General features: G+C 42.7%; 1 protein-coding gene across 1 annotated transcript in view; it reads left to right on the plus strand.

Annotated features, from left to right (window-relative positions):
• LOC147021722 (glutamate receptor ionotropic, NMDA 2C-like) overlaps positions 1-18,306 on the plus strand; it is a 211,113-nt gene that overhangs the window by 181,603 nt on the left and 11,204 nt on the right. Inside the window, exons 14-15 of the mRNA XM_085890453.1 lie at positions 802-989; positions 9,712-9,950. Coding sequence (XP_085746579.1) covers positions 802-989; positions 9,712-9,950 — 427 coding nt within the window. The remainder of the gene's footprint in view (positions 1-801; positions 990-9,711; positions 9,951-18,306) is intronic.

Raw genomic sequence — 18,306 nt, forward strand, 5'->3', positions numbered from 1 at the left:
AGGAGGAGGAGGAGGAGGAGGAGGAGGGGCAAAGTGTGGGGATGCAGAGATCAGATACTCTGCAGAGATGCTCAGGATAAGGTCGTGTGGAGAGGAAATAACTCTCTTTTGCTCAACTCCACAAGAAGGTGGAATTACTTGGGGCCCTGAAAGTAGTACTGATCAAGTCATACGTTTATTACATTGGCAAACAACTGTGCAATCTCGTGGAGTTGTAATCCGATTACCTAAGCTGTGTGTTATTTTTGCAGTGGAGGCTAATCGATTAGCAATTTCACTTGGTAGATGTATACAATGAATTTCTGGGTGGTTCATTTATGTAATAATTGGCTCAAATTTTAAAATATCCATTTTCCCTTTCATAATTTTTTTTCCTCATTTTATTTATCTAATATAATGGAAATCCAACTTCGTGAGATGAGCAAGTAAATGTGTTTCATCTTATCAACTGTTCATCTTGAGTAGACTGTCCTGTATCTTATATTTGTTTGTCTGGCTTTATAGTGATATTATTGCAATGTTTTTTTTTTATTTTCTGGATGTGCAAGCTTAATAGGGCATGAAAAAGCAATGGAATGGTATCCATGTTGGCAATGAGGCATATAAAGGTCATTTCAAGCCAAGAGCTGAAACCATTTATTTCTAAAGTGTTGTTTTACACCTGATCCAAAAGGTGGTGCATGCTGAAGGAGTATTCACTTGCTTTCCATGGGGGCATCAAACCATCACAGACTTTGCAAAAGAAAATAATGCTGTTTTTTTTTTTTAACATCCTGCATTGATGTTTTTTTTTTAAATCAGGAAACTGGACGCGTTTATCTACGATGCTGCCGTGCTGAACTATATGGCAGCCAAGGATGAAGGCTGCAAACTAGTGACTATCGGTAGCGGGAAAGTCTTTGCCACCACAGGCTATGGAATTGCTCTCAAGAAGGCATCTCGCTGGAAACGCTCCATCGACCTGGCCCTGCTCCAGTTTTTTGGCAATGGTAAATGATCAACGAGTGGATCCCACTTTACATGTCCTACTGCATAGGATAAGTATATAATTCATACAACTTTCTGCCTTGCTCTTGTAAACCTTTGATAAGATAGTTATAATTCTTCAAATATTATAAAACCAAAACTTTTTAGTTCAAAGTGACATTGCTCTGTCACCATATTTATGCAATCAGAGGAGGACAAATGTCAATATTGAAGCTTTATTATCTCAGCCACCGAAGGTGAAGGAAGTTTTGTTTTCACCCCTTTCTGTCTGTTTGTTTGTGTACAGGACATCTCAAAAAGTTGTGGATGGATGCAGATGAAATTAGTTGGGCAGGTTGGGTGTGTGACAAGGACGAACTGATTAGATTTTGCTGAAGATCCGGATCTGACGACAAGAATTTTTAAAATGCTTCTTCACCATTGAGAGATAGGGTCAAGAATGATATATAGCACGATACGCAAAAAAAGTTAAGGACGGATTTGGACGAAACTTGGTGGACACATTGGATGTGTGACAAGGTAGAATTTATTCAATTTTGGTGAAGATCCGAATCCCGATGCGACAATTTTTTAAGTGATTCTTCACCATTGAGAGATATGGCTAAACTAATATATATATTGCGATATCTCAGAAAGTTGTGGACGGATTCGGATGAAACTTGGTGGTAGGTTGGGTGTGCGACCACAATTAATTGATTTGATTTTGGTGTCGAAGCAAATCCGGATCTGGATACGAGAATTATTAAATTTTTAAAGTGATTCTTCACCATTGAGAGAGAGAGAGAGAGAGCGCGCTGAAAACGATATATAGCATGATATTTCAAAAATGGATTGGGCCCGATACGTTCATGTGGATAAGGCATTACGTCGCAGAGGTATGCACTCTACTGACTGCCATTCTCGTTTCCATTGTATTAATTCAACTGCGTATCAATCCACTGCCTATAAATCTGTTTAACAAGAGAGGGTTTCATTGTCGATCATAATTATCAACAATCTGCTTTGTTTTTAGAGTCCCTTGCACATAATTATGCAAGCAGTGGATTAAAATTCGTGATCAGATATGCATTTGCTCAGTAAATGAATATTCTGAATATTCTTGCATCTCGTTTTCTCTGTAGAGTATTATCAGATAGATCTATTCGTAAGATTAATTCAGTCCTTTGTACATTGTTGATGTAATAAAGCGCAAAGCTGCACATCATACTGCAGACAGACATCATAGGGCTCAAAGATCAATGCAAAAGAAAATTTTATTTCACAAAATGGCATAGTAATGACAACACCCTGAATTCGTTAAGCTTCAAATATCATTTCATAGTTTGTCGATCAACTTTGTCTCTGTCTGCCTGCTAATGTATTTCCATATCTGCCTGATGAGTTCAATGTTCATGAATGGATCATTTCCTGCATATCAACATTTCTGTTTGACTTTACGTGGACCAGGCTTACAACATTCCTGATATCAATGGTGACAATATAATCGCTAATTATTAAGTTTGAAACATTTACTTTGCCGATTGATCATGGTGTTCAAAATTAGTCTGGATTACATTTATACATCTTTTTTTATGCAGTTTAACATGTTGAGTTATTGACGAGACCGGGTCGCGTCATCATTAGTGTCTGCTTTGAGTCTGTGAAGTTGATAATTCAATACTGACTGGCAGTCACACCAAGGACTTTAGACATGGTACCTACTGATTTCTGTCTTCCTTGCTTCACACCCAGAATTTAATTAAAGGAGCATGGATAAACCCGCTGATTGGCATCCCTGAAGGTGATAACAAAAACTTTCCCATTAATTGCCCTCCTGACTATGGACGAGAAAAAATAAATTGATGTCACAAAGATGGCATCACTGGAACCCAGATTACCCCAGGAAGTTGCATCACTTCCTCCAAGGTTAGCAGTTGCATCTGAAGTGACATCCTGTGTTGTCTCATTTTTTTTGATGGTCACTTAAGCGATAAAGGCAGAAATGGAATAAGCAAGCTGAAATTCTCATGTTTGTAATTTTGCTGTTGAACCACTTTTTTTGAAAGCAAATCAGGTCTTTCAAAATTCATTATGTTATAATTTGCTTGTAAAATGCTGGTCTCCTTGTGAGAGCTCCTGGCCCTCAAAGGGCGGAGGAGCTCCTTGTGAGCCAACGGCCATCCATATCTAGTGCCCAACTGTGTCTGCAGACATCCTCCTGCAGTTGGGTTACTTCTTATTAGGAGGTTGGTGGCAGGATTTGCACTCCGGCCACCATAAAACCCTTCATTCCGCAAAACGCAAAAACGCAAAAAAATCTGAAAATCCACTCCGTGGGAGTACCTCCTGTGCAGCTTCCCTTCGCAGGGCAGCTCACCGGATGACGGGATTGGGGCAAAGCCTTCGGGACCCCCAATCTTTGATAGGAGGGAAACCACAGGGTAACATCCCTGGGTCAGATTGCGGGAGAGTGTGTCGGAGTGGTGCTGAGGTGTCGTCCACCAGACGGCGGTCTCCTTGGGTTAACCTGAGGCGGTCCCTTTGAGTGGGTGCCTGGAATGTCCTATCCCTAAGAGAGGATGATCACCTGCCTCTGTTATCATCTGAGCTCATGCGTTTGGACATCGGGATTGCAGCTCTCTCTGAGGTTCGGAGACCGGATTGCGGCGAGATAATGGTGGGTGGCTACACCTACTATTGGTCTGGTCATTCTGATGGTTACCATACCAAAGGAGTTGCTGCAGCTGTGTCCAATAAGCTGACCCCAATGATAATTGAGGTAACACCGGTCAACGAGCGTATTATGAGATTAAGGATTCGTCACTCCTTAGGTGTCATTTCCCTGGTCTCTGTTTATGCTCCGACTGAGGCGAGTGATCTCACCGTGAAGGATGCATTCTACGCCACACTCGAGTCTGTGGTTGATCAGTTCCCCAGACGAGATACACTTCTAGTCTTGGGGGATTTCAATGCATCGACTGGAACTGATAGGGATGGTTATGAGGTGTGTGTTGGTCCCCATGGGTCAGGAACTATGAACCCGAATAGCACTAAGTTCCTTGACTTTGCAAGGTCATGGACTTAGGGTGGCTGGTTCATGGTTTCAGCGCCCACAAGCTCATCGCTGGACTTGGTATTTCAATGCTGGCGGTGTGGCAAAGGAGATTGACCATGTCCTCATTGACGGTCGTTGGAGGATGATCCAGAACTCCAAGGTCTACCGGAGTGCTCAGTTCCTCAATACTGACCACAGGCTTGTTGTAGCAACTCTAAAGCTGCACCTTAAATCCTGGAGAATGGTACCATCCCAGCTGAGGCTGGATGTTGCCAAGCTCAGGGATGAGAGAGTAGCTGAGGAGTTTGCGAACAGGCTGAGTGGACATTTGGGGGGTCTGGGTGCTTTGGGGGGTCCTGAAGAGTTGTGGAGTGCCTTCAAGACCAACGTCCTTGATGTTGCCGGTGGATGCCTTGGAGTTCACCGCAGGGCAAAGAAGAATTTTGTCTCTCAAGGGACACTGGATACCATTGACCAGAGTCGCAGGGCCAGGCTGAATGGCAGAGCTGAGCTGTTCAGGGAGCTGAGGCGTAAAACTGTACGTGCACTGAGGGTGGACAAGGAGGCCTATGTGCGAGGAATCTGTGAGGGGGTAGAGCATCACCTGTGGACAGGTGATTCTCGTCCCGCTTACAGGGGAATTCGCGCATTACGTTCATCCAAGCCCATCCCTCGGAGCACTGCAGTTCGAGCAGAGAGTGGTAGGCTCTTGACAGAGGAATCTGAAGTGAAGGCCCGCTGGGCCGGTTACTTTGAGCGGTTGTACCAGGCTGATCCCCCAGCTGTCGAGTTGGACGTCAAGGGTGTTACAATCCCTGTTGCTGACCCTCGAATCAACTGTGGTCCACCTTCGCTTGTGGAAACACGGGCTGCGGTGAACCAGTTGAAACGGGGCAAAGCTCCAGGGATCTGTGGCATCCATTCTGAACTTCTCAAGGCTGGTGGAAATGCTGCACTCGTGTCGTTGCATGCAGTTTTGTGCTCTGCCTGGAACACAGGCATCATCCCAACTGACTGGAAGAGGGGCCTTGTTGTCCCTCTCTGGAAAGGGAAGGGTGATCGCCAAGACTGCAACAACTACCGAGTGGTGACACTGCTCTCAGTGCCGGGCAAGGTCTTTGCTTGGATAATTCTTGATAGGGTTCATCACCATCTGCTTGAGCACCAGCGTCCAGAGCAGTCAGGCTTTACACCAAAGAGGTCAACGATTGACCGTATCCTTGCCCTTCGTGTCCTCACCGAACGCAGACGAGAGTTTCGGCAGGGGCTGCTTGCAGCCTATGTTGATCTCTGTAAAGCGTTCAATTCAGTGAATCGCGATGTCCTCTAGAGGATTCTTGGTCTTCGTGAGGTGCCACCAAAACTGATCAATCTGATGTCTGAACTCTACTCTGGTACTGAGAGTGCTGTGAAGTGTGGTGGTACCACCTCTGACTTATTTCCAGTTGTTACTGGAGTTCGTCAGGGATGTGTACTTGCCCCCACACTTTTCAGCACTTGTATGGACTGGATTTTAGGGAGGATGTCGGAGAGATCAAGTTGCGGTGCATCGTTTGGGAATGTCAAGATCTCGGACCTTGATTTTGCAGATGATGCAGTCATCTTTGCGGAGACTTTAGACATCCTTTTGGGGGCCCTCGAGGTGCTGAATGAGGAGTCGGAGCCGCTGGGATTACGGGTTTCTTGGGTCAAAACTAAGATCCAGGCTTTCGGTGACATCTTGGATGCTGCTGTCCTGTCTGTGTCTGTTTGTGGTGAGGATGTTGAGGTCGTGGAGAGATTCACTTACCTTGGCAGTGATATTCATGTCTCTGCTGGCTGCGAGTCAGAGGTCAATAGACGTCTGGGTCGGGCCTGGGGAGTCATGGATTCACTGGATCATGGGGTGTGGCGCTGCCGGTACCTGTGCGGGAGGACGAAAGTCCAAATCTTCAGGTCCTTGGTACTTCCAGTCTTGCTCTATGGGTGCGAGACTTGGACTCTGACCAAGGATCTGAGACGGAGACGTAATTCCTTTGGTACCAGGTGTCTTCGGAGAATCCTTGGCTATCGCTGGTCGGATTTTGTGTCCAACGAGCGGTTGCTGAGAGAGACTCGGATGAGATTTGTTACCTGCATAGTCCGTGAGCGTCAGTTGCGGCTGTATGGACATGTGGCTCATTTTCCTGACGCTGATCCTGCTCACCAGATTCTCTCAGTGAGGGAGTCTCATGAGTGGAGGAGGCCAGTGGGCCGACCACGTGCCTCATGGTTGCAGCAGGTTGACCATCATCTCAAGGAGATGGGGATGGGCCTGGCATCTGCTTGGGGGATGGCCAGACGGAGGCCTCTGGAGTACCGGCGGAAAGTGGACGCAGCGACGCGCTCTTCTGGCACATGCTCCCATACCTGACCTGACCTATTGAACATCATCAGAAAATGAGGAATCTCAAAGGCTTATTTTTATATAACCAACATTAACCTCCTACAAGTTTTATGAATAACCAACATTCTACAAATACTTTCTCGCTCATTTAACCTGACACTTGCATGTATATTCCATGCAGGATAACAGCATAAGGATATAATGAGCAAGAGTATATGGCATCTAAATCTGGGAGTCACAGCATCATGAGGCAACATCTTTACAATACCTTCAGCTCGATATGTGAGCTTGCTTCCTTTTAAAGACACTCAAAACTAACTGCCTAAATTGTCTCTGATTTGCTCATTCCAAGTGTGTGATGCACGTGCACATATGTTAATGTGCCCTCAAAATAATCGATCAACAGAATAGAAGAGAACCATTGTGCCAACTAAGAGTTCTAGAAGTGTGACAGCAGGGGTGGGATCAGTCAAGCAGGTCTGATTTTCTTTGTATTGGATCCTAATAGAGTAGCCAGGATCTGTATAAATGGTCTTTGTTCACACTGTACCCATATGGTGATTGTGCTGTTTATTCTGATGTTTGGTTGGTTTACATAAAGGAACTAACTTCATGTGATCCAAAAACCAACTCTTTTTATAGTTTCTGTCCTGTAACTGAACCAGTGAGATATCCAGACCGCGCCACGAGGCGATTCCTCTGCCCGGGTTTTTTTTTTCATGAAAATTCCCTTATCAGGGCAATGTTATCTTTTCTGAAGGCAGGTGTTTGGAATAAAATGATGCACTTAATCAAATCAGCAGTTTCACATTTTGAAATCTCTTCACATGTACACGGCAAAGATAACAAATTAAATTCAATCATAACGGCAAGGTGAATGCATTATTCATAACTTACTTTTGTAAGAGTATTTTAAAAAACACATGAATATTATTTGCAAGGCACATTTTAAAATACATCTTGCCCTTGTTTGGCACATATAATGTTGTTACCAAGCTGCATCTCAAGGTTTAGCAACATTATTAAAATGCAACATTCTCTCTTATATCCCACTTAATTCTGGCATTGAAACGTCCAAATTCTATATCAATAATTGATGATGCGTCACTTAGCTTGGGTACCATTAGAGCTGAAAAATAAATTTTTAAAAATCACCATCTTCTGCAAGTTGTGGGCCTTCCAATATGAACTGGATGATTGCTGACATCTGTTCTCATTTCTTTCGGCCTTGTCATTTATCAGTTGATTCAGTTTTTCTTTCCCTTTAATCAATGAAAGTAGTTCTCTCTTCAATAAATCGAACTGAAATCCTCATTTACTTCTATTTCTGTTCAAATGGACCAGTTTTATGCAATTTCATTTGCTTTGCAGCTCAGAAAACCACTGATAAAACATATTTTAGCGTCGTTGTCATGATGCTGCTACTCCCAGGTTTACATCCCATGCACTCTTTGTTAGTTTACTAATTATATCCTTATGTTGTTATCCTGCATAGAAAACATGCAAGAATGTAAGGTTCCATGAGATGAGACCACGTGAGAGAGATAGAGAGATAGGGAGATAGAAAAATGGATAGATATCTATATATAGATTCATTCATTATGCTATTGGTCATGTAAAAATTTATTTACATTCTTCACCTGAAACTTAAGTTTGCCTTTGATCAATACAAAACCATACAAGTTGTTTAATTTAAATAGGTACAGCACTCTGTTTTCAATTCATAAAGCAAACTAATGAGGTGTGAATGGAAGCGATAAATATGAAACCGGAAATGCACATGGACAGTGGTAATTAACTATCAGGAGGTAAGGATATAAAAGTAGAGCAAAAGTGGATATTGATAATAATTACATATCAAGAGATAAGGATATATAAGTAGAGGAAGAAAAACAATAAAGAGAGCAATCAGAGATTGCAGACCCTCACCAGGACTTTTGTGTGGTGTTTGTGTAGTTTTGTGTGGTGTATTTTGTGTGGCGTTTGTGTACCGGTGTGTTACATAATTAATGAGACATAATTAGAACTGCCACTTAATAACTGGCAGTGATGACCGGGTACCAAGACGTCCCGCTTTGATTGGACACCTGACCCAGACCCATTAAGTTTTTTGTTATCATTCAATTGAATTTAGAATGGGATTAAAATCAAATCAAATGGAAGATCAAATCAGTACACTCCTGCATTGGAGCAATCAGAAAGAACCCAAACCAGCAAAAAGCAAAGATGAAGTCATCAGGAGGGACCTGGATAGGATTCACATTTCAGCTGCTACTCCTCTACCCTCAAACCTATCCAGGTGCAGCCAAGTGAGCCTTATGAAAAAAATAATAATAAAGAGAACCCAGATCAAAAAAAATAATAATTCTGGCTGCCAGACTATGCATTCCATCAAGTTAAAATTTAAAACTTGTATTCCCCATCACTACTAGATCATAATTGTGAAATTTTACGTTGATTGGTTAAACGGTTCCAAAGAAAACATTATTTAATATTTCTCTTCAATCCAATATGGCTGCCAAACCATGTGACCTATCAATTATTCCTTGAACAAACTTGTACACACAAGACTTGGGGAATATTTGTGTGAAATTACCCATTGATCTGTGAAGCTGTTCTGGAGAAGAAGATATTTATTGGTTTTTTGGTGTATCCAATATGACTGCCAAACATGTGACCTATGATGTCACATGTGTGAACCTTTTGTTCCTCACAGATAGGTGGTCATACATGTAAAGTTTTGCCTCGACCTGTTCGGTCACTTCAGAGAAGATTTTTGAAGGTTTTAAAATTTTTTTTATAAAAATAATATGGCTGCCATCATGATGGTGTCATCATGATGTGACAATACATGGCCGATGAAATCACCAATTTTTTTCTGTGGACCATTTTATCCCTAGATGACCCTCATGTGCCAACCACATGTGCCAAGTTTCAAAATTTTTTTTCCAATGAGCGGTTTCAGACACAGAGTTCCAAAGTTTTCCCTTTTTTCCAACATTGCTGCCACACCATGTGACATATGACGTCATGATTATCATAAAATCATTCTTCATTCATCGTCGCACCTATGGTAAAAATTTTGTGCCAATCAGATAAGCAGTTGCAGAGAAAACAGAAAATTACCATGGACGAACATACATATGGACGGATAACCCAAAAAGATAAAGCCACCAGCGACTGTCAACAGAGGCATAAAAAGAGGGATAATGTTGATAAATCATTGATGAACAAGTCTGTTTGTTGAGTGGGTGGTGTATGAGAGGCACAGGGCTGATAGAGGGCTGAACTGTGACTCACTTCCCCAACCCTTGCTTCTCACCAGGGGAGATGGATGAGCTTGGAGCCATGTGGCTGTCCGGTGTCTGTCATAATGAGCGCAATGAGGTTACGAGTAGTAAGCTGGACATAGACAACATGGCGGGTGTCTTTTTCATGCTTCTCGTAGCAGTGGGTCTCAGCTGCATCGTCTTTGCCTGTGAACACCTTTTCCACCGGATTGGTCGTCGCTTGCTTACTGGGCCTGAAACCAGCGCTTCCCTCTTGCTCTTCACTATCAGCAGAGTATGTATGTCATGAGGAAGAAACGAGGCATGCATTATTTGCTTGATTAATCTTTCACACAAGGTTGCAGATTCTTTGAATTAAATTTGCATGAGGATTTTATAATCACCCCAACTTAATCCCAATATTGCATATATGCTAACAATACCAATTATTCATCACAAAATATTCTTCAAAATTATATCAATACCCTCCTTAGAATTTTGAACTTTTATTGGAATAAGGAAGTTACCTTCACAGATTGAAGTGACGTTTCACTAGCTTTACCATCAAAGTTGCAGATGTACCACCAGAGATAGTTTTAACAAATGACAAAGATTGTACATGGTGTCAGTGAACATGCACATCGCAGCTAAAATCACATACTGTGTTCATCCTTATCTAGGAATCATCAGGGCCAGTGTAGAGTGAGAGTCGTGCAAGGCCAAAGGCATGTGCTGATGCTTAATTCAAGGGGAACGTTCAGGTCCTCATTATGATAGTGTCTGTGTTACCAATGACGACTGCTGAACTCAATAACTCTCACTTATTAACTATAACTGATTGCAACCAGCAATACATCCATGCATGAGAAACATGAATGGCATCGAGTTTGTAAGCTTTTACAAAAATGTATCATTTGGTTGTTTCATAATTTATTCTCTTCATTTAATTGGCAGCTAATGGAAATGTATAACATTGAAATCTCCAACACATGTGCCACTCAGACTCTGCAGGAAAGTTTATGCTCAAATGTTTTTATTGCTCGATGACTTTTCTACAGGAAACGCGTGGAAATGACATTCATGTACCCATGGATCATCCTTATGGGAAGTCATGAGTTGGCTTCTATCGGTTCCAATTGTAAAGCGATTGAAAGAAACTTTCGTCAACACGAACTAGTGGAACGTATTGTGATGGTATAACAGGATTTACAAACATTAGGGCAAGTATTTTTTTTTCAACGCGTCAACACACAGCTCCTCTATAAACTCCTTCCAGGGTTTCATTGATGGTTGTACATAGGTAATTGACTTTAGAACAGAGGCAGTGCTTTAAGATTAAATCGATGGGTGAGTAATGAAAGCAGACAACATCATTGTTTTATTGTGGTCTATTTCTCACAAAGGAGAGTGTATTTTATAGTCCTTCATGGCTTGTGTAGCATGTGGCGAGGCATGATGACATACTTGGTTCATGGGAATGCACAATGTGCTGACACTTGACAAAACAGCACAAAGTAGAACGACACTTGGTAGAGTACATACCTCTGACAAGTGGAACAGCTCATGTTTTGTATCCCATTGATGGGCTGGATCCGAACCAAAATCTAATCTGCTTGTTCTTGTCACCTAACCAACTCATCCACCTTGTTTTGTAATAACTAGTCCACAACTTTTGAGATATAGTCATTAAATAAAAAAGTTTTTGGCCTGATCAATTTTAGAAATTAGGCCTGTGTTGACCTTTTGACCTCAAAATAATTGATGGTTGTATTCAGTGAGCTGATGTGAAAATCCTGTTCAAATTTCAAGTCAATCGGATGAAAATTGGCAATTTTAGAAATGCGGCCCATATTCACGTTTTGGCCTATGTTGACCAATTGACCAATATTGACCTCAAAAATAATAAGGGATTGAATTCAGTGACCTGATATGCAAATGCTCTTCAAATTTCAAGTTAATCTGATTAACTTTCTGAGGATTTCTAATCTGAGGATTTCAGAAATTCGGCCGATGTTTACTTTTTGGTCTGTTGACCTTTTGGCCCATAGTGACCACAAAAACAATAGGTGGTTGAATTCAGTGACCTGATCTATAAATCATTTTCAAATTTCAAGTCAATTGGATGAAAATTGAGAATTTTTGAAAATTTGGACCAAATTGGCCTTTTTGACCTTTTGGCCGATGTTAACCTCAAAATAAATAGGAGGTTGAATTCAGCGACCGGACATGTAAATGCTCTTCAAATTTCAAGTCAATTGGATGAAAATTGAAGATATTAAATTTTTTTGCCCAAATTGGCTTTTTGGCTGTTGTTTACCTCGAAAATAATTGGTGGTTGAAGTCAGTGATGTAATATGCAAATCCTCTTCAAATTTCAAGTGAATGAGATGAAAATTGAGGATTTTAGATATACCTCCTTTGTTGTTGACCTTGGGACTATATTGACATTTTGGTCCATATTGACCTCAACAATAATTGGCTGGTTGAATTCAGTGACCTGAAAAGAAATCCTCTTCAAATTTCAAGTCAATCGGATGAAAAATGAGGATTTTAGAAATCCCACCTAAGTTGACCTTTTACTCGCTGTTCACCTCAAAAATAATTGGCGAGTTGAATTCAGTGAACTGAAATATAAATCCTCTTAAAATTTCAAGTCAATCAGTTCAAAAGTGAGGATTTCAGAAATAGTACCTTATTTGTGACCTTGGGCCTATGTTGACCTTTTGGTCCATGTTGATCTCAAAAATAATTGGTTGGTTGAATTCAGTGACCTAAAATATAAATCTTCTTCATATTCCAAGTCATTCAGATGAAAATTGAGGATTTTATAAACACCAGCTAAGTTGTTGACCTTGGGCCTATGTTGACCTGTTAGTCTATGTTAACCTAAAAAATAATTGGTTGGTTGAATTTGGTGACCTGAAATATAAATGGACTTTAAATTTCAAGTCAATCAGATGAAGATTAAGGAATTTTGGAAACTCAGCTAAGTTGTTGACTTTTGGCCTACGTTGACCTTTTGTACCATGTTGACTTCAAAAATAATTGGCTGTTTGAATTCAATGACATGAAATATAAATCGTCTTTAAATTTCAAGTCAATCGGATGAAAATTGAGGATTTTAGAAATCCCAGCTAAGTTGTTGACCTTTGGCCTATGTTGACCTTTTGACCTTTTGACTTCAAAAACAATAGCCTTCTTTCTTTTCTTTTTTTGTATACATTGTCAAGGATCGTATGAAAGCTAACACACAACGCACAGCGAGGGGGGCATGAGACAAGAGGGGCGAGAGTGGGAAGGATAAAACAGTGGGGAACAGAGACATAAAGAGATCTGTGGAGAACAGGAGAACAGAGACATAAGATTGAGGATTTGGATGTGGGACGATAAGAGGTGGTGGTGAACAGCTGTTTTGAAGGCCTGGAGGGAAGAATGGGATTGAACAGAGTGAGGGAGTTCATTCCAAAGGCAGGACAAAAGAGGAATGAAAGAGTGAAGATGAGCAGTGATTTGTGATTTTGGTAGGATTACCAGAAGGGGGTTGTTGGCGGACCTTGAGCACCCTATGGAAATATGGGGGGGGTGGGACATATCGCAGACAGAGCAGAGGGGGCGAGACCGGAGAGGAGACGCTAGAAGATAGAAAGACCACCGACCAACCTACGGTGAGAGAGTGAGAGGCCCAAAGACTCAGCCTCACCGGGGGAGATACCAATCATCCGGAATGCCTTGGTTTCTACAGTGCAAAGCCAAAAAAGGTGGGAGGGAGAAGCACCACCCCAGAGGGGAGAACAGTACTCCATCAGGCTGTGGACAAAAGCTTTGTATGTGGTCAGGAGATCAGGTGGGCCGAGGAAGGACTTTGCACGACGGAGGATTCCCAGTCGGCGACTGGCTTTGGAGGCCAGTTTGGAAATGTGGCTTTCCCAGGAAAGATCATGGCAGATAATGAGACCCAGAAGCTTTAAAGATAGGACTTCTTCGAGAGGATTGTTGAGAAAGTGGATGGGGGTGGGGGGGGGTTCGAAACGGTCCTTTCGAAGAGACATAGTGAGAGTGTTTGATTTGTCCGGATTGAAAGACATGTTCCACGTGTTGGAGCATTTTGTGATTTTTACCCAGATCTGCATTGAGCGAAGAAGCTGCTGCTTGCTGGTCTGAGGGATGACAGATGGTACGGCAGAGGGTGGAGTCATCAGCAAAGAGATAAACAGGATTTTCCAGAGAGTCTGAGAGATCATTGATTATGAAAACCAGAAAAAAAACAGGGCCCAGAACGCCTCCCTGAGGAACTCCAGCCTGGACTAGAAGAGGGGATGAAAGAACTCCATTTCGGGCCACACGTTGACTGTGACAGGAGAGGCAGTCTGAGAGACATGAGTGGAGATGTCCTTGGATACCATAGGAAGAGAGTTTGGTGAGCAGGGCAGGGTCCCAGACTGTGTCAAAAGCACTTGTTATGTCTGGAGATACGGCTCTGGTTTCATGCCCAGCATTGAGGACCTCCATCCATTGTTGGGAGAGCAGAAGCAGCACATCCAGGGGAGGGTGACCTGGCCTGAAACCAAATTGATGATCGGAAATCAAGCCATTGGACAAGAGGAAGGATTTAATGTCTGAAGCGATGATGGATTCCATAACCTTGCTGATGATTGGGAGAAGGCTGATTGGTCTGTAATTGCAGGGATCTGTTTTTACACCTTTATGCAGAGCGGTGATGTTTGCTGATTTCCAAGTAGATGGCAGATGACATTGAGCAAATGAGAGGGTGAATAGAACAGAGAGAGGGTGAGCAAAAGCAGGGGAGTGGGTTTTTAGGACACGTGGGCTAATGCCGTCTGGACCGGTTGCAGAATCTGAGTCGAGGTTTGACAGCAAGCTCTCCACTTTGTCAGACGAAAAGGACACAGAGTCCAGGGACAATTGGGTGTGACTGGGTAAGGTGGGTACATAAAACGATGGGTTTCGGACACAAGATTTCCATGCAAACACCGAGTTTAGGCATTCGGCCTTTTCACATGCAGTATCAGCAGTGTAGCCATTTGAGGTAAGGGAGGGGATGGAGGGGGAACATTCACCAGAAACAGATTTGGTTAAATGCCACCAGGATTTGGAGGAGGGAGAGAGGTTTGAGAGTTCAGACTTGAGCTGAGAAAGATGTTGTTTTCTGGCTCTCCTGAGGGTAGATACACACTTCTTCTGAACTTTATGGATGGGACTGAGATTACCCTCAGTTGTATTTGCTATCCATGAGGCAAAGGCAAGTTGTTTCAGGACAACTGCTTTGCCACAAGCTTCAGTGAACCATGGGTGGGAGGAAGGGTAGGACAACTGAAAATGAAACGGGATAAATCTGTGCATGAGGGAGAGCTAGTTTCTTTGACAGAATTCCCAGGATGAGTTTATGTTTGAGAAAGCAACGATGGGAGACCACTCTAGAAGTTTGATGGCTGCTTGGAGACCCTGCCAGTCGTCTTGAGTGAAATGCCAGATTCGATGGCGGTGAGGTGGTTCTCTGATAACAGCCAGAGAGATGTCCACTTATGACAAGCTCGTGGACAGAAGAACCATTTGGAGTGGAGGAAGAACAGCAGATATTTTCAGGGAAATTTGTCAAAATCAGATCCAGAAGTGATAAAGTACCATTGGTTTTGATCTGGGTTGGGAAATTGACTGATTGTGTCAGTCCCAATGAGTCGCAGAAAACTTTTGCTGATATGCCCTGACAGGTGAGAGAGGTACCCACACCTAGCCAACTGGCATGATGACAATATGTCACCACATGTGAAGAAAAGAGAATTTGTATGAGAAGATAGAAGTTGGTCCATATTTTCGGATAGTGAAGTGTAAATGGACTCATCACTGTTTGGTGGATGGTGCAGCACACATATAAACATGAGGTTGGATTGGAGGGGAAGCCATAGCCAGAGGTATTCCTGGGGGTGTGGGGGAGTGAGGGCAGTGCATGGAGAGTGAGGATTAGAGTCTTTGATGAAAAGAGCAACTCCTCCACCAGGACGAGGCTAAAGGCCCTGTCACACCTTGACGATTTAGCCAGCGTATGCCTGATGTATGCAAAATTTGGCTAAAACGCATGCACACGTTGAATACGTTATGGGTAAGTTTGTACACGTTAAGAGCACGCTGGCATACGTCGTAGTACGCTGGCTTTTTTTTCGTAGTACGCTGGCATACATCTTTGTACACCGAGGTGTTAGACAAATTTTCCATGCTTGAAATTTTTCGACGTATGCCAGCGTATGACTCACACGTTCCGCATAATGCTGGCCATAAGTTTTAGGCACGTTACGCGATCGTTGACACACGTCGACACACGTTACTTGTAAGTTACTCATAAGTCGAAACACATCGAGGTAATGTTTAGCAAACCTGAAACTTATTTCTAACCTATGAGTAACGTGTTGTAGGCATGTTACGCGATCGTTGACACACGTTGACACATGTTACTTGTACGTTACTCATAAGTCGAAACACGTCAAGGTAATGGTTAGCGTCAGTGTTCCAGACTCCCTGGTTTTTTTTTTTCTTCGGTATGACGGTGATGTTGACACTTCGATTTCTAGTGTGGTTATAATATAATATACTTAATAGGCTGCCGCTCAATGATTTAAATCATAACCACACCAGAAATCGAAGTGTCAACATCACCGTCATACCGAAGAAAAAAACAAAACCATGGAGTCTGGAACACTGACGCTAACCATTATCTCGACGTGTTTCGACTTATTAGTAACGTACAAGTAACGTGTGTTGACGTGTGTCAACGATCGCGTAGCATGCCTACAACTTATGCCAGCGTATGCGGAAGGTGTGTCATATGTCGAGTACGTCGAGAAATTTTCAACATGCTGAAAATTTATCGACGTACTCGGCGTATGACGACGTATGCCAGAAAACTACGACGTATGACAGCGTGCTCTTAACGTATACAAAACTTACCCATAACGTATTCGACTTGTGCCAGCTTGGTTCGGCAATTTTTCATATGTCGGCATACGCTGGCTAAAACGTCAAGGTGTGACAGCGGTTTCACACTTCGATGTCTCGTGCAGTTATGATTTGAATCGTCGAGCCGCAGCCTATGAATAGCCTACGACACGTGATCGTCGGCGATACGCTGCCACGTGCTATGCATAAGTTAGACTATCGTTGGGCATAGGTTGTAAATGCCGACAACACGCTCAGCATTCGTTGGTATAAGTTATCTATATGTGATTAAAACGTTCTGTGTCCGTTAATAATACGTTATGCATACGTCCAACACGTTATTATATGCCCAAAACTTAAAAAAAAAAACATCAATAGTTCAGCGTACGCCAGCGTTTTACATACATTTTGAGACCTTGCCATGCGCTGGCTAAAACGTCAAGGCCCCTTAAGGTCTGTCATACCGGAGGAGGGAGTAACCAGGGAGAGATACTTGGGAGTCAGAGACGTCTTGAGGGAGGAAAGTTTATGTTCGTCAGATTATGTCTAGTTTGTCAGTGGCAACCTGCATGGAAAGATCTGTAAGGTTTGAGCGAAGGCCCCGGATATTTGAGGTCCACACTGTTAATTAAGAGGGAGGGGAGGATGCTTTGGGTGCAGGGGAGGGGAAGGGGAGGGTAGGACAAGGGAGGAGTGGAAGAGGTAAGGAGAGTTGTTGAAAGAGTGTGGGGGATTATAGAATAGCTAGGGGAGGGGGCTGGATGAGGAGGAGAAAAGGCTCTGTAGTGCCGGGGGAAAGGGGGGGGGGCAAGAGAGGGGACAGAAGGCAGGTGATGATTTGAGGAGGTGGAGTGATGAGAGTGAGGTGAGAGGACAGGGTTAGGAGGCAGCTGTGTGGATGTGAGGGGAGGGAACTTTGATTAGGGTGATTGAGGGGGGTGAATGGTGGGAAAAGGGTGAGTGGGGAGAGTGAAGGAGAAAGTTGAGGGGGTAGTTCTTGAGAAAGGTGAGAGGGAGGCTTGGAGGGAGAAGAGTGGGATGGTTGCTTTGAGAGGGAGGGGTGAGAGGGTGAGTTGGCACTGAAGTTGGAAAAAAAACGAATGGTGGATGGAAAGCGAACATTCACAGCAAACTGGGGTTTTTTATTTTTAGATCAGAAATGCGATTAAACACATTTCTTGATGGATGCAATGAAGGCGAATTCAGAGAATGGAGAGAAGAAATGCTGTAACAGTTGGATTTTTTAGGCAAGGTATGAAGGAGAGGTCGAATTGAGAGCAGTCTGTTGAAATAGGAAAGGAGAAATGAATTATGATGCAGTAATGAGTACCACAAGTGTGAAAGAGGAAGATGAAGCATTATAAGATTAGTTTTTATTATTATTATTATTGTTATTGTTATTATTATTTGAGAGAGTTTTCATTAGACTAGGTCATGGAAAGGTTGAAGAAAAAAAATCGTGAGGTGAATGGTGAATTTGGATCGGTAAAGGCAGAGGGTGGAAACAGATCACGTGGTTATGGGGGCAGCACGTGGCTATGGTCGATATATCATCAAAAGTGAATTAATTTATTTATTTATTTTAAATAAGGATTGCATAATGCAATTAACATCGTGGAGGTGTATGGTGAATTTGGAACAGTAAACACAGAGTGATTCTGCTGGGCCAATGAAAGGTATCCAGAAGAGTGGAGAGAAACGTG

The sequence above is a fragment of the Eptatretus burgeri genome, chromosome 8, assembly GCF_056783735.1.
Source record: "Eptatretus burgeri isolate ZD-2024b chromosome 8, Ebu_testis_v1, whole genome shotgun sequence".
NCBI lineage: Eukaryota > Metazoa > Chordata > Myxini > Myxiniformes > Myxinidae > Eptatretus > Eptatretus burgeri.